The 14936-nt window shown below is 42.4% G+C and overlaps 1 protein-coding gene across 9 annotated transcripts in view; it reads left to right on the top strand.

Moving 5' to 3' along the window:
* Positions 1 to 1324, top strand: part of arhgef12a (Rho guanine nucleotide exchange factor (GEF) 12a) — a 35118-nt gene extending 33794 nt beyond the window's left edge. For all 9 annotated transcript variants that reach the window (XM_046389069.1, XM_046389067.1, XM_046389068.1 and 6 more), the window contains one exon: positions 27 to 1324. In XM_046389069.1, coding sequence (XP_046245025.1) covers positions 27 to 37 — 11 coding nt within the window. In that variant the 3' untranslated portion in view covers positions 38 to 1324. The remainder of the gene's footprint in view (positions 1 to 26) is intronic.
* Positions 1325 to 14936: the final 13612 nt, after the last annotated feature.

Raw genomic sequence — 14936 nt, 5'->3', positions numbered from 1 at the left:
TGATCCATAATCTCAATTTCCTCCAGATAAGAGATAGTGGAAGTCCGTGCCTCAGCTTTTTGGCTCTGGTCCAAAAGAGGAAGTGCCGACTTGTGGTCTGTTCCTACTCCTTGTGTCCTGGACTTTCTGGACATCCTATAAGCTTGTCCTCTCACTGCTGAGCCCCCGTTTTTTTGTTTTGTTTTTTTGTTTGTTTGTTTGTTTGTTTGTTTTTTCCATCGACATCGCCCGCGGTTGCCACAGAGAATGAGAGACTGAGTGGGAGCAGAAACAATTAAAGGGGAGTGTCATCTTTTGTCGATGCCGTGTCCCCCTCCATCAGCACAAGGCAATCAGGGAAAGTGGGATTGCCCCAAAAACCCTCTACCCCTCTACCATCTAACACCCATTTTCCCCGGAACTCCCTGCAAGAAAGAGAACTTATACCAAAATGTACAAAGATGTGTGTTTAGAATATATATATATGAAACACAAAACAAGAAAAGAAAAATTTTAAGATAATGTATTAAGATTTTTTTTATCCCAAGATGTATTTATTTTCTTTCTTTTCGTTTTTTTAAAAGTGTTTCCCACATTGCTTGCATGCTTTTGGCCATGATGTTACCTTTTTTGGCTGCTTCTCCTGCTTCCGTCATACAGGGTTAGTGTGAGTGTTGAGTGCACGCTAGCATACAGGCAGTGTACCCTGATGAAATGGCAGGAATATATTCAGACTGATAGAGGCCAGAGTTGCACTGGTGATGGATAGATCCCATTGTGTTAAAAACTCTTGAATTGTGTTAAAGTCTAGAATTTCAGCTAAATTCTAGGTGTGGTGTTAACTAGAATGAAGAGTCCAAAGGCTCTGATCTGGTCCTGTTGCATTTCTGTGCTGCCTCTTTCCTCCTTCCTCCTCTTCCTCTTCTTTGTGACGGATATTTTGCCTCTCGTCTGCTCCTCTTCTCCTTTGCGTGTGATTCTCCCTCTTTCTTTCCCCCCCTGTGAACACTTATGGGTGTCATCCTTCTCTTTTTCTTCACACAGCCCAGTGGCTTTCATGCTTATTTATCCCCTCCTACTCTATATGTCATGCTTCCTCATCTGCCGTCGGGTATCTTGCCCTCCTCTACAAGGAGCGGTCATGCTCTTTCTGTATCAGCTCCCGACAGAAGTGCTGCTTCTTTCTGCTACTGTTGGCTGATCTGACTGCCTGATATTCTAATAATGTCATGAAGTTCAACATATACTGTAAACCAATCAACTTTGAAGTTTATGCGTAACTTTAATAAATAAACGGTGCCAAGACACATTCAAAAAGGAAAAAAAAACTTGCCTGTTTTTTTTTTTTTATGTACAATGGTATTTTGTGACTCCAAATGTTTTGAGTCTCATGAAAAGAAGAAGACAAAATTACCACTTTGTCATGCTGCTACACCGATGGTCAGTAAAACATTTTACTTGTGCAGTGCTTATTGAAGGACAGTTTCAGTAATGGAGAAATGATTTAAGACCGTTTTTTCACTGAAAGTGACATTATGAGGAAAAATCAAGGACACCTGAGCATTAGTCGTGATGGATCAGCCGAGTGTCTTTAAAGAATAAGCTTATCCTTGAATTCTTACACGGCTCGTTGTTAAAACGACTCAATTTTATTAAGGTGATCAAAAAAATGTTCAGTTGCGCTATTAATCTATAAACTTAAAAAAAGCAAGACATCAGTTTATAACTGGAGGTTACTCACCCCAGTTTTTCTCTCGGCTCAATTACAGTTCCTGCTGAACGGAGTCATTGATCAGTCCTACTTTGCCCGCCGGTCATAATACATGTGAACTACATATGCTGACCACTCATGTAGTACACATTTTTCAGATGTCAGGATCTCATTGTATGCTTGGTACATTTCCTGCTGATGAGATGTCACCTCCATTTGTCTTCTAGTAACACTTACATGTTGCTGTGATTCGTTAACTCAGCCAAAAATAAGAAAACGGTTACCTAAGTTGGCTAAATGCCTTATATTTTAATTTAGACTAAGTGATTTGGGAACAATGGGAAACGAGCTGAGAGCGTAACTATCTCTGATGAAAGCTTGATGCAGCAGACATGTTAGTAAAGTTTCCTATTTACATATGGAGCAGAAAACGTTCACCTGGAGTCAGCTCTGTGGATGCTTTGAGAGCTTAAGTCCAGTATTCACTCTCCCTTTAGTTCTGTTTTTGTTTTCTAATAAGGTTAATGTCTGAGGGAAACAGCTGCTCAATAGCCATTAGTTGCTAACTTTTTGCTGGCGAAAACAGCTGCCTACTGGCTGAAAACATGATTGACAATATCGGTACATAAATTGGTGCAAAATGAACTCATTTACTAAATCATTACATAAGCATTTCTCATTTAAGGGGGTATATGCCGTTGAATCACTTGAAACTTGACTTCAATTCCATAAAAGCACACTGAGCTACAGTTGTGGTAGATTAATAATGTGTGTGTTTTTTGTTTTTTTTATCAGGAAGTAATGTGAGGCTGACTCTAATGCACCTGGCAGGGATTCAGTGTATCGTTCATGGATACAACAGGGGCTGAAGTAAGGACATTTGAAAGCTGACCTCTTGTCTGTGACTAACCAATAAATGAGTAACAACACATGAAATGTTGAGCGTGTTATTGCCTGAAGCCATTTCAAAATTAAAAGCAAGGCGGAAAATTTGGACAACAGAGACATTTTGGAGCATTTTAACTTGATCCTCTTAGTCAAGAATTTCCTTTTGACCTTAACAGAATGAAATGCTTTTTGTAGACATTTTGGCAGCACTAAATGTCAGGAGGGTGAGTATTTTTAAAGGAGCCATCAGCCAGGTTTGATCAAGGACAGCGGAGAAGGTGATGATCATTACCAGCAGGTGGCAAACTTCCCCCATTAAACATCAAGAAGACCCACCCTGAAACCTGCAGTGACATCAGTGTTTTAAAAAAAAACCCAGGGTAGGCCTATTGATTTTCCACATACATTTGACTGTAGCATCTGGCAAATAAATGACTAAGATTAACAATGACTAAGAAGCATACGCAGTTTGCATGCTTAATGACAAGAAGCTGTGGTCGAAAAGATCCCACACAGCACTGTGGAGCTTTTACTGTGACTTTTTCAGGGTTTAGCGCTACCCATCGTAGTGGAGTCACATCAGGGTTATGCCTGCCAGTGATTCAGCTCGGTGAGTGGAAAGCAGGAGGCTGACAGCCTCACAGCCTGAATGACACGTTCCCTCTTTTTCTTTCTCTGTCACCCTGACTGTAGGCATGCTGCAGTGAAACACAGAGAAGGGAGGGATTGGAGGGGGGGGGTGGTTATGGTATGAGGAGGCAATGAGAAGCCAGATAAGACATGAATGGAAAAATGGTTAAAAAGAGGAAGGAAAGATGATGAATTAAGAGTAATAGCAAGAAAGAGGCGAGGGACAGAGTGTGATAAAGACACAGGGAAGATGAAGAGAGGACAGAGGGAGAAGAGAGGGGACGGTAATTGATTGTCTCGTTTCTCCGCATGCACCTGTCACCTAGCTAATTGGAGTGGGGAAGACAAAGAGGAGAGAGGTGTCAGTCACATCAGAGACTTTCAGAAGGGCAGTTCATGTCAAGCTCCGATGAGGCGAGCCTTTCTCCTCCTCCTCCTCCTCCTCCTCCTCCTCCCTCTCGGCTATGCAACAGCGCTGTGAGTCAGACAGGAAAATGAAGCTTTATCCTTTTGGAGGGATTCAAAATTGGTCTCGTGTACAAACTAAAAGCAAAAGACTTGCGTTGTTGAGAGTTTGTTTTTTTATTTTTTTCAGTTTCACTTTCACCCACCAGGCCTTTCAAGCCGTGTCATCCTTTAAATATAGTTTAAAAACAGAACAGAAAACCTTCACCCACATGTTTTCAGATACTGATTTGCATAAATTTTGGATACATATTCACGGATGAAAATCAAGTTGAGGATTTGATGTGTTTACCTGATGCTGCGTGCCACGAAGAACTGTTGCAGATGATTATGGCGGGGCGCATTATTTTGGTTGTTTCCATGGGGCTTAATTCCAAGATAAGGATGCTTGACTAAATAACTCACCTGTGACAGGAAACAAACATAGGAGAATTTTTTTATTTTCCGGTAAATGTGGACTTTTTCATCCACATCTCGATAAATGGCTTTGCAATCGTCAAACTCTGAACAACAGCACATGTAACTGAAATTCACACACACTCATGCACACACAAACATACGTATATATGTACGTGTTTTGTCCCAGGAGAGTTTCTCATCAAAATGCTAATGCAGCTGCAAGTGCATCTATTACCATTCTTATGTTTCAGGTCTTACACAGTCACGCACCAGCATGTCTGTCTGCAGCCGCCATTCATCCTGCGTTAACGTATAGAACTGAATCCAACTCTATTGTTGCTGCATGACTGGTTGCTACCGCCGTTGATGTCACATGGGGAAATATTGAGTGCCACCACCCATTTTACAACTTGACATAACTCAGCCAATCAGGCACAGAATGGGCCTCATTCCCCATTGTGTATGTTTCGTTTTACAGGTTTGGTGAAGTGCGCTGTTCATCAATATTCATCTGTGCTTGCGGCAGGAAGCACCCACCGCAGCATCCTGAGCTGCTTTCTTACCAACACGCGGTCAATCAACCCTGTGATCAGCAAGACTGTGTGAGGTCAGACTTAAGATCAGTCAACAAAGTAATTAGCTGTATCCTCCAGTACTTGTGCATAGCTTTTTTTCAGCACAGTCATAGTGGGGTTGTTTTCCTTTGCAATAAATCACTGTCTGGTTGTGTAGTGCTCATCATAGACTTTTTCAAACTGTGGAAGTAATAAATAAGGAAGAAAATGTAGTGGACAGCTCCTGAAAAGTTGGATTAAAGTAAATCATCCAGTCACATGCTGAGTTATGACTGTGGGTTTTTTTCTTTGTTTTTCTCTCCCTTCTGTAGGCTTTCAAGTGTTCCTTTTGATTGTAAATATTTATGTCATTTTGAAGAATTTACAACAGATGAATTCCATCACACTTATGTATTAAGTAGTGAAACCATATGTCTTTCCTGTTTATAATAAGGCAGCACAGTTAAAAGTCATACTCAAGGACATTTGATGGTTCCTTGTAACACTGTCACCTCAATTATTACCCAAATGGGAACCCCTGACCTTATGGGATTGATTTTCATGCCGCACTTCTCCCCTAAATCGAGCATAAGCCAATATCTGATGGATTGCACTGAAGATCAATGTGCTCTCCACAGTCTGATTAATCCATAGCCTCTCTGGAGTAATCACTGTCCAAAGCACAACAATGGGGCAGGCGAGACGTGGAGAGGATGTGTTAAGCCGATACTGAGAGATGAATGAACTGACTCCTGCAAATGGGAGAAATATGCAAAATATGCTGCTGAAAGAGCGCAGAGTCATGTATAGCAATCTGCAAAAAGGATACCTGAACTCATTCAATGGCTGTTGCAGTGGGACACTTGATAATCAACCTATCCAATAATAAATAGGCACCTGTGGTGTGGCTTGGCTTTGTGTTAACCCTGTCTAATTACCACACCTCACTTTGATTGAGTATCTGGGTAAAAAAGCTTCAGGCAAGCCAACTGGCACTGGGCTTCCCAGTTCAGTCTGCTGTGAAAGAGAAAGCAGAGGCGCAGCACAGGCGTCGAGCTGTCAAACCGTGACCTGGTGACGGAGCTTAACGTGTCTCAGAGCCGCACCAGAAATCAATGGCACTTTTGGCAGGAGAGTTTCTGCTGATTTTTTGGTGACCACCATTGGCAAGGTGCACAGCTGCTGCTTCTGTCCTGAAAGGATGGTTGGGCAGCGTGTGTCTGCTTTTGCACCCAGCACCATCCAAACCAAGAGGGAAAGGGGAAAGAGGGACATCGGAAATGAAAACGAAGCGAGATGTTTAAGGCTCGAGAGGATTGATAGACATATGGCTGGAGTCAGCTGCTGTGTGTTTTCCTCTGGGCATGTGATGGGTTCTCAGTTACAGTATGTGACAGCGATGAATGGAGACTGCCTCACTCCTCCTGATGCTGGATTTGGCTGAGAAGAGTAAATGATTAGTTATTTATCATCCTTAATATATGGCTGCCACGGTCAAGACGCATAAGGAGAACAGCAGTTTCAAAAAGAATAAAACACAGCGGTGCACATCTTTCTTTCAGCCATTAGGGAAGAAGTTAGACATTTATTTGCTTTCTTGCCAAGATGTTGCTGAGAAGCTCTACGCCTTTGTCTTGTCTGTAGATACGTAGCTGAGGTGAACAACAGGTTTTCTTAGCTTAGCATAAAGACTGGGAACGAGTCAGATGGCTAGCGTGGCTCTATTTCAAAGCACCTCTGAAGCTCATTAACTGACATTTTTTAAATGCTGTTAATGTTTAATTGTTGTCCTCACAGTATGGATTAAAAAGACAAGCTATGACATGTTTATTAGAGAGCTTCAAAGTTGTTCTTTGGCAGATTTTGTTACCTCCTGACCAGCCGCTTCCCCTTTTTCCAGTGTTTGTGCTAAGCTGCGCTAACCAGCTGCTGGCTCCAGCTACATATTTAACCCTCTGCAAGAAAATTATCAGTAAAAATGTCAAACTATTCCTTTAAAATATGAAGTGGAAAATAATTTTGCACACGAGCCAATCTGTCTTAGCTGCTAGAGAGGTAGAAGAATGACAAGTGCTACCTACTGCGAAGTGCCATTTGGCCTGAACTTGCCATTGACACATCCTGATACAGTTTCAAGTAGCCGCTGGAGAATAACAGCTCATAATGGATTAAAAACATACCTGATGAAGACCTACAGCTGAAAGATTATATAACTGTTGCATAAGTCCGACAGAATTGAAAGCAGCGTGTGGCATCATCGCTTTTTTTAAATTCATCTCTAGTACAACCATAGTCCTGAGTCACTGAGCATGAGTCATCCTTTCTTGCATGGACCATACTTAGCTTCCTTAATTGTGTGATCAGTCTTGGTGAACATGTACGATATAAACAGGCTTTTGCAGTTTTCTTTAAAGCCCGCATCCATAATTACAACACGCTGTCCCCTTATTAGCCATTGATGCCTCACAAACCCCTGACTCGGTTCATGTTTTAAGCATGAGCATGAATTTCACATGAGCTTTGAAGATGAACAGGTTTGTTTTACATCGACAATATTTGTCAACCGTGAACGTTTTTAAAAGAGGCTTCAAACTTGAAACGTAAGGGAGGAAAAGTAGTAGAGGGTTAGAGGGGAAGCTCTTCAAGGAACCAGAATCTAATTTCAAGAGCTAAATTAATTCAGCAAGAGGGTTTTCAATATAAATACACACACATATATATATATATATTGTGTGAGTGTAAACTAAGTGCCTGGTGCACTGGAGCTGTCGCAGCGGTGTGTCTGCTGTCCGGTGAGGTGCTGGGAGAGAGGGTGAGCGTCACCTCGCTCAGCTTTCACAGCTCAGGCAGCATCTCAATATTAGATAAGGAGCGGTAATGCACGCCTGTCTGAGAAAGGATGTTGAGAGACCAAGCTGGGGTCAGGTGATTTAATCTACCTGACAAGCCTCTGCAGAGTGCTGATCGATATTGCTCCGGTGCTATTGTCAACATCGGGAAGGAATGAATCCACTTGAAGACAAAAAAAAAAAAACCAAAAGTTAAAAGTGAGCAAAGATGGAAAGGGTGTAACAACAGAGTCTGACTGGAATTGAAAATGACTCTTTTGTACGGTTGTCTGTTGCTATACTATCCAGAGGCAGGAGGCCCTAAACTAGTCATTTGGAACAAGAGCGTCTCCTGCCGTCCGCTTTAACTCATCTGACAGCATCCTGCTGGCTTTTGAAAAGGGCATGAATTCAGTGGACGCTAATAAACCCCGGTAAGGCCTGAAGGTGAGCTGTCTCCCAAGACCTACTGGAGCAGAAGTTCACCCAGGGGTTCGGCAGAGAATGATTCCAGTCAAGGGCCCTGCTAATCCTGCAAACTGGTTCACAAGGGCACTATTTGGCAGAAGGGGGGGGCAGGGGGTGGGGGTACAGGGAAGGGCTCCTATTTAATGGTGACTCACAGAAGGCTTCTACTCTCCAGCATTAACATCTTCACCTTGAAAATTGGATAAAAGGTGCTTGTGCCTCTCAAACAGCTTTTACAGCATATGGGCTGTTAAGGCATTTTGACCTATGGAAATAATATCCTTCACTTTATTCTTCACTTTCCAAGCAGGAACACCTGTTCTTGAGAGACAGCTTATTTAGGTAATAACTAATCTGCAATGGTCTTTTCATTTCCCGCTGTTTATGGAGGTCATGCACTGACAGTCCCAGTGTGCCATTGGCTAAGATATAGTCACCTTATTACCCAAATACACTCTGTCAATGTAGAGTCAATTCTAGAGGAAGGAGAAATTGTGATCTGTGCTATTCAACCCCTAATAAAGTCAAAACAGGTGATTGACACCTGGACCAGATTACTCCTGAGCTGAGGGAAATGAAGAGAGGATATCGTGTGAGAGTGTGCATTAGCCTGCGGGTGAATCCTCCCAAATTCAAACTGACTTTCTTCATTTGGGGTCAAAGATGCATGAGTCATACCTTGACAGATGATTTGTTCCTGAAAGGGCAGCTAAGGCAACGCATGCTTGCATCTTAATGATAGGAGGGGAGCAGGAATATGCTTCAGTGTCTGCACTATTTTCCAGTGGATCGGTGCTCGGTCTAGATTACGCTCAAGAACAATTCTGAGAGTTTTTGTGTTTGTTTTCCAGTTAGAGTGCAGCTCTTACTTGCCAGCCGGATGCCTCGCAAGCAGTCATTTGAGTCCTTCCTCAAACTATTACTGTCACTTAAATGCTCCCACCTGTCCTCATTGCTCATTTCTGCTGCCTTGGAACGAGTAAGAGAAACACTTAACTGGCCATTCACCTCAGCTCAGTGCAATATAGCTCTTCTGTGTGTCCGCGTAATGGTTTGCTACGAGTGACGAAATTGTCCAAACAGAGCACGTAAGCCTGGGTTTCCCCAACAGGCACTCATCACGCTCATCAGCAGCCTCTCTACAAAGAGACATATCCACTGTAGTGCGTGCAATTCAGATCCAGGCGACATCTAATTGCGTGATTGTTCTGAAAACTGTCACATACAGTTAGTGTTTGGGTTGGCCTCGCTGTGACACCAACATGGAAAAGGAGTTCTTGGTTTACTACTCTTCTTCAGTTCTTTATTCCTGACCCCCCCTCCCTCTTCCTCTCATCCCTCATGTTATGTCTTCCAGTCTCTCTCTCTCTGTCTGGCCACTGGAAGAAAGCCAGAGCCATTAGCCTGCTGTCGGTCTGAGGGAGGACGGGGATCTATCCTGTTAGCTGATGCAAAATGAATAGCATCACTTGGTCACACAATGCACAATACTGGAGGACCTTTGGGGATGGAATGTGATGCTGTAGAAGCAGACACAGAGAGTGTGTTTATGTGTGGACATGCAGGACACAATGCCACACAGCCTGACACATCAACGTGGCAGTGCTGCGCCAGTGCAGCAGTGGTCTGATTTACAGCTAATGAATATTTACTATACGGCCTCACCGTGTCTTTTCATGGGGGAAACCAGGGTGTTGAACCCAGAGTAGCTGAAGGATGTAAATCAATCTCTAACACAAGCAGCTGTCAAGGTGAAGGGTTTACTCTCCACGCACGTGCAGACATGTATCAGCTCTACACACGTCTGTATATTTATATGTGCGTCCATATGGACGTGGGATCAGATACATGCTCTGTCTTTTATCCCCATTGGGACCTGGCAGGATACATGGCTGAAACCTGATCTGCCATCTGTGCTGTACATTGCTGCTTGGATTTAATCTACATTATCGTTTGATCATACACCAAGATAACAATCTAATATTTGTGATAAATATACTTCACAAGTGGACGGCACGGTGGTGCAGTGGTTAGCACTCTCGCCTCATAGCAAGAGGGTTCCAGGTTCGAATGCCAGTCTGGGCCCTTCTGTGTGGAGTTTGCATGTTCTCCCTGTGCCTGCGTGGGTTTTCTCTGGCTTCCTCCCACAATACCAAAAACATGCACATTAGGTTAACTGGCTACTCTAAATTGCCCCTAGGTGTGAGTGTGAGAGTGTGTGGTTGTCTGTCTTTGTGTGTTGGCCCTGCGATCTTGCCCATAGTCAACGATTGACTGGTGACCAGTCCAGGGTGAACCCCACCTCTTGCCCATAGTCAGCTGGGATAGGCTCTAGCTCCCCCGCGACCCTGACGGATAAGCGGTATAGAAAATGGATGGATGGATATACTTCACAAGTACCAGATCATACACTGACCTCCTCAGATTGTCTGCAGCTGGAATATAATCCCTAGAAGTGGCTGCCCAAAGTGTGTCCAGAGTTTAAATGTGGATGCGGGACTTGAATTTCAGAACTTCAGAACATTTATTTGCTGCAAAAACTGTGGTAATTTTATATCACAAGAAACAACGTTAGTGTAATTCTGCAATTATTTTACGGTGCATTAAAGCCTCTGAGGACATGGTTTCAAATCTTCTCTATTCATTACTCGTTGTTCTGCGGTCAGAGTTTTAGTTTGTTTGGAAGTTAATTATTATAAGTTGGCCAGTCAAAAACTCATTAGGATTGTATAGGTACGGTTTGACCGCATTTGATCAAAACTGTTATGACATTTTGTTGCCTTTTAAATGCTGCTGGTGCACAGAAATGTGTAACATTTTTCCACTCCCATTTCAGAAATGTGAAGAGAGCACATACAAAATGACAAGTACAGAAAATTCTGCTTGTGAAGTGACCTGTACGAACTTTGGCCCACTTTGACCCCATCACACATGTTAAAAAGTTAATAGGGGGGAAAAAAAATTCACAGGGCCTTTGACTCTCACAATCAGATCAAGAGAATAATTGGAAACCAGATTTACGCAGATGAGAGGTCTTTTGTTCTGATTTGCAGAGTTCAGTGCACAGTTCACACCAGTCCACTGACAGAAAAGGAACCTCTCAGGTTGACAAGGGAATAAGAGAGTCACTGCCAGAAAAGCTGTCAATAGAATAATGCTTTGAATGCTAATGAGGGAAATTGCTGACAATCCGGTTCTGATTTGTCAGTGAATTTTATTCCCTGTTAGGATACTTTGCCAGCTTCCTTCAGTCATTGAGTCAGTAGGGATGCACCCACTCTCTGACTTCAGCATAAATGTGTCATCCACCGTGAGTTGCACCACGCACCCTTGTTTGCATCAGAGTGAGGTGACTGTACTTTTGTCCTCCCATTTCAGCATCAGCAGCCTTATTCACATCCTTCCCACCCACACATCACTGTAGCTCATTGGGGATTTAAGACTTTGTCAATAATGCCTATTGCAGTGTCAGTGTGTTGCCTAATTACAAATTGGCTCTCAATCAAATATGGCTTGTTTCAAGTCAGATGTGGTCATGCAAACATAAATTACGGCGTACAGAGTTACTAATGGCAGATGGCTAAGAGTTAGTGGCAGACCCTTGGATGACATGGCCTGAATGCAACATATTTATGAAGGCATCTTTTTTTTTTTTTTTTTTTTTTTTGCAGCCAATTTTCTATCTTGCTTCTGTGACTTGTTCCACTGCAATTACTAGATGGCGCTCAGAAGAGCATTTGCTCTACTCTGCTGTACTGTGCCTCAGTAAATGCTATGGAACTTTCAATGTGCCAATTCCACAAGTCACATATTCAATTTTTTTTTTCCCATGCTCCATTAACAACCTATTTCACAACAGGAGATGCACACTTCTATGACCATGCCTGAAATGGGACATCAGATATGACTGTTCATATTTTTAGGCAATTTTAAACTTCAACATCAGTCCAATTCAGTGGCCACTTGGACAGCCCATCTACCATTGCACCGCACTTCAATGAGCTTTGGGGAAAAAAGGACAGTGCATTTATGTCTTCAGTTATTGACTGTTTCAGTAATGCAGAAACTTTCATATTTGTTGATAGGGAGTGTTTGTGCCGGTGTGAGTATGTTCATAGGGTGTATAGAAACCAGATCCACTGCCAGTGTGATGAGAAGTCGAGTCGCTGTCACATCACCAACATTTCCATTCATTTGTCATTCAAGATATTCTTCTATCAGACAAACAGACTGAGAATACGAGCAAAATATATAAATGAAACTCGTTTCTTGGTTAACTGTAGTGTTAAGGAACAAACTGTTTCTCTGAGAGTTTGACTGCAAAGACATGACTCTGTAGCCAAATAAATGAGCACACACACCATAACAGAACAAACCCTCTGAAACTCTTTCTCTAAAATGATGCATATAAAACATGTTTTGTGAAACATACTTTGGTTTGTATTTGTATACAGAGCAGTAGGAGGGAGGAGTGGCAACTTCTATGCATCAAACAGTTAGGTAGTCAAGGGTAGAAAAGTAAACTGAACAGCTTTTTTGGCGTGTTTACGCTTTCTTTTGGCGAGCTCATTACATTTTATACAAGGCCGGGTCGTTTATTGAATTAAATTAAACTCATTCAAACATATTCAGACTTATTTACTGTACTTTGTCCCCATTTAACTAACTAACTAACTAACTGTGTTAGTTCCAAGTTCATGCACCTTTCATCAGCATTGGATTTGAAACTATTGAAATTGTTCACACATATTTCTTTTTAGTGATGAATAAATTATTTTGGGGGCAGCCGTGGCCTAGAGGTTGGAGAAGCGGCTTGTGATCGGAGGGTCACCGGTTCGATTCCCCCACCGGACGGGCAGGAAAAATTTGGGTGTGGTGGAGTGATTAATGCGAAAAATACTCCCCCCCTCCATTAGCCGGCTGATGTGCCCTTGAGCAAGGCACTTAACCCCCCAATATGCTCCCCGGGCGCCTGATGCTGCCCACTGCTCCTGTGTGTGTTTCACTGCATGTAATTTGCCGGGTGTTGCATGTGTGTGTTCAACTAAGGATGGGTCAAATGCAGAAGACGAATTCAGTGTGTGTATGTAAAAATATATATACTGCCAATAAAGTTGATTCTTCTTTCTTCTTAAAGTCCTTGAAAGACCAGACATATAAACAATGTAAAACCAAAAGGCAAAAATAGAAGACGGTAGCTGTGGACAGAAAGTCCAAAGGTTTGAAATGCAGCAGGAGCAGACTATCAGTGATCAGTAAAAAAATGAAATCGATTCTGACAGCATGGGGGTGTTCTGTTTAAAATGTACATCTGCTTATTTTCAGCTGCTTTCTTCAAAAGCTTTTGATTTGCTTTGGGGGTGGGACCTCGAATTATTTAAAATCGTAGAATCATCTTTTCTCAGAGGGTTGACTGATGTGTGTTAAAAACCAACCAGAGGTCAGTAATATTTTAGTGACGGACAGAATACAAAATCAAACAATGTCAGGAAAGTTCTTTTTTTTCTTTTTAACCTGTTAGATTTACTCCTACTTTGTTACTGAATGAAAACTATTAGTGGGTCAGTGGAGAGGACAGTTGCGGGGGGGTCTTTTCATTGTTTCTCATGTCAGATTTCTGTTTTATTTCATTCTCATCTTGTGAGATTTGTTATAATTTGTCAGTTAGATCGAAATCTTGGCCGTCCTTCTCACCCTCCCCAGCAACACATATGAGAAACTTAAAGGGGAACAGCCACTGATTTCACACATCAGTGGCTGTTCCACTGCACTTGTATCTAGACTTTTGTGCACAAACTCTCATAAACTGATTGAAGTGATGTTACATGAATCAGCATGAGTTGGGAATGATGAAGACAACAAGTCTTAAAATGAAACATTTCTGGGGGTGTGGAGTCAGAAAGAAGCCAGCATACTGAACTTCTGTTTCCTGGCCCCCACCTCTGCTGAAGGCCAGCGAGTCATCGTTACTTTATGTGCTACTAGCAAAACACACCCAGATCTCCAACCAGGCCGCCTGGGGTCGAGTTGCGATATGGGTGATGTAGGCGCCAGGTTTTGAGGAGAATTAATGAGAAGATATTGTACCTGTTTTGTGCTGCATCTTTATATCTTTCAGTGACTCTTCCTTCTTGTTACTGAGTGACAGCATGTCTTTGACAGATCAACCTGTTGTGATTGCATTTTGTGTCAGCAGGGAAAAACTCATTATATGTAAGGTAATAATAGTGATTTAGTCACTAAGTTTGGAAAATAGCAAATAGCCAAATACATATTCAGATAGCTTTGTGTTTGTCCCAGGGGCTTTATGAAAAATTAATATCAACTCTCGTCCTGCTTTACAAGACACAAACATCACAATACATTTTCATGCTGGCCATATATAATGGAATGTTGATGATGATGGGTACCGCTTCATTGAGTCCCACTTGAAACATGCTGATTTCATTTCTTATCAATAATGGATCATAAATTACTCAGCACATAGCTGACTGTATGGTGTACAAATTGCATTAGTGATAATGCACTTCAGGATATGGACATTCTGACACTGTGTTTGTGCATATTATGGTATAATTCATTCATTCACTGTTGTTCCTGAGGCTACAGACAGACCTCCGGACATGCAGGTGATTTCTAAAAAATAAAGCCCTTGTGTAGTTGTGATCCAAGAACAGTGCAACGAGAAAACCAACCCCATGTGCTTCCTCAGGAAAAGCATCCTTGACCTTATTTTTCTTGTCATCTGTTTGTGTGTGACTCAATTCTTCACTTCTCAAAGCAGTTCTGTCTTGAGAGATACAATTGCATGTGGATGTGATGCTTTCCAGCATCCCCCTCACCGCCACCGCCCCTCCCGCATGTAACGACGTGTGCTGTGACTGATGGGTGTATTGCCATTATTATCCTCAGATGTCCCTTCACAGCTCAGTTGCATCAACCTTCACCTTTAAACAGACATGTAAGCCCACAGCTGCAGCTCGCCACTTCTCCCTCTGCGCAATGCACAGGTGA

This window comes from Scatophagus argus, chromosome 5 (genome assembly GCF_020382885.2).
Source record: "Scatophagus argus isolate fScaArg1 chromosome 5, fScaArg1.pri, whole genome shotgun sequence".
Taxonomy (NCBI): domain Eukaryota; kingdom Metazoa; phylum Chordata; class Actinopteri; family Scatophagidae; genus Scatophagus; species Scatophagus argus.
Note: the sequence above shows the minus strand (reverse complement) of the source record. Positions and strands in the feature narration are given on the sequence as shown.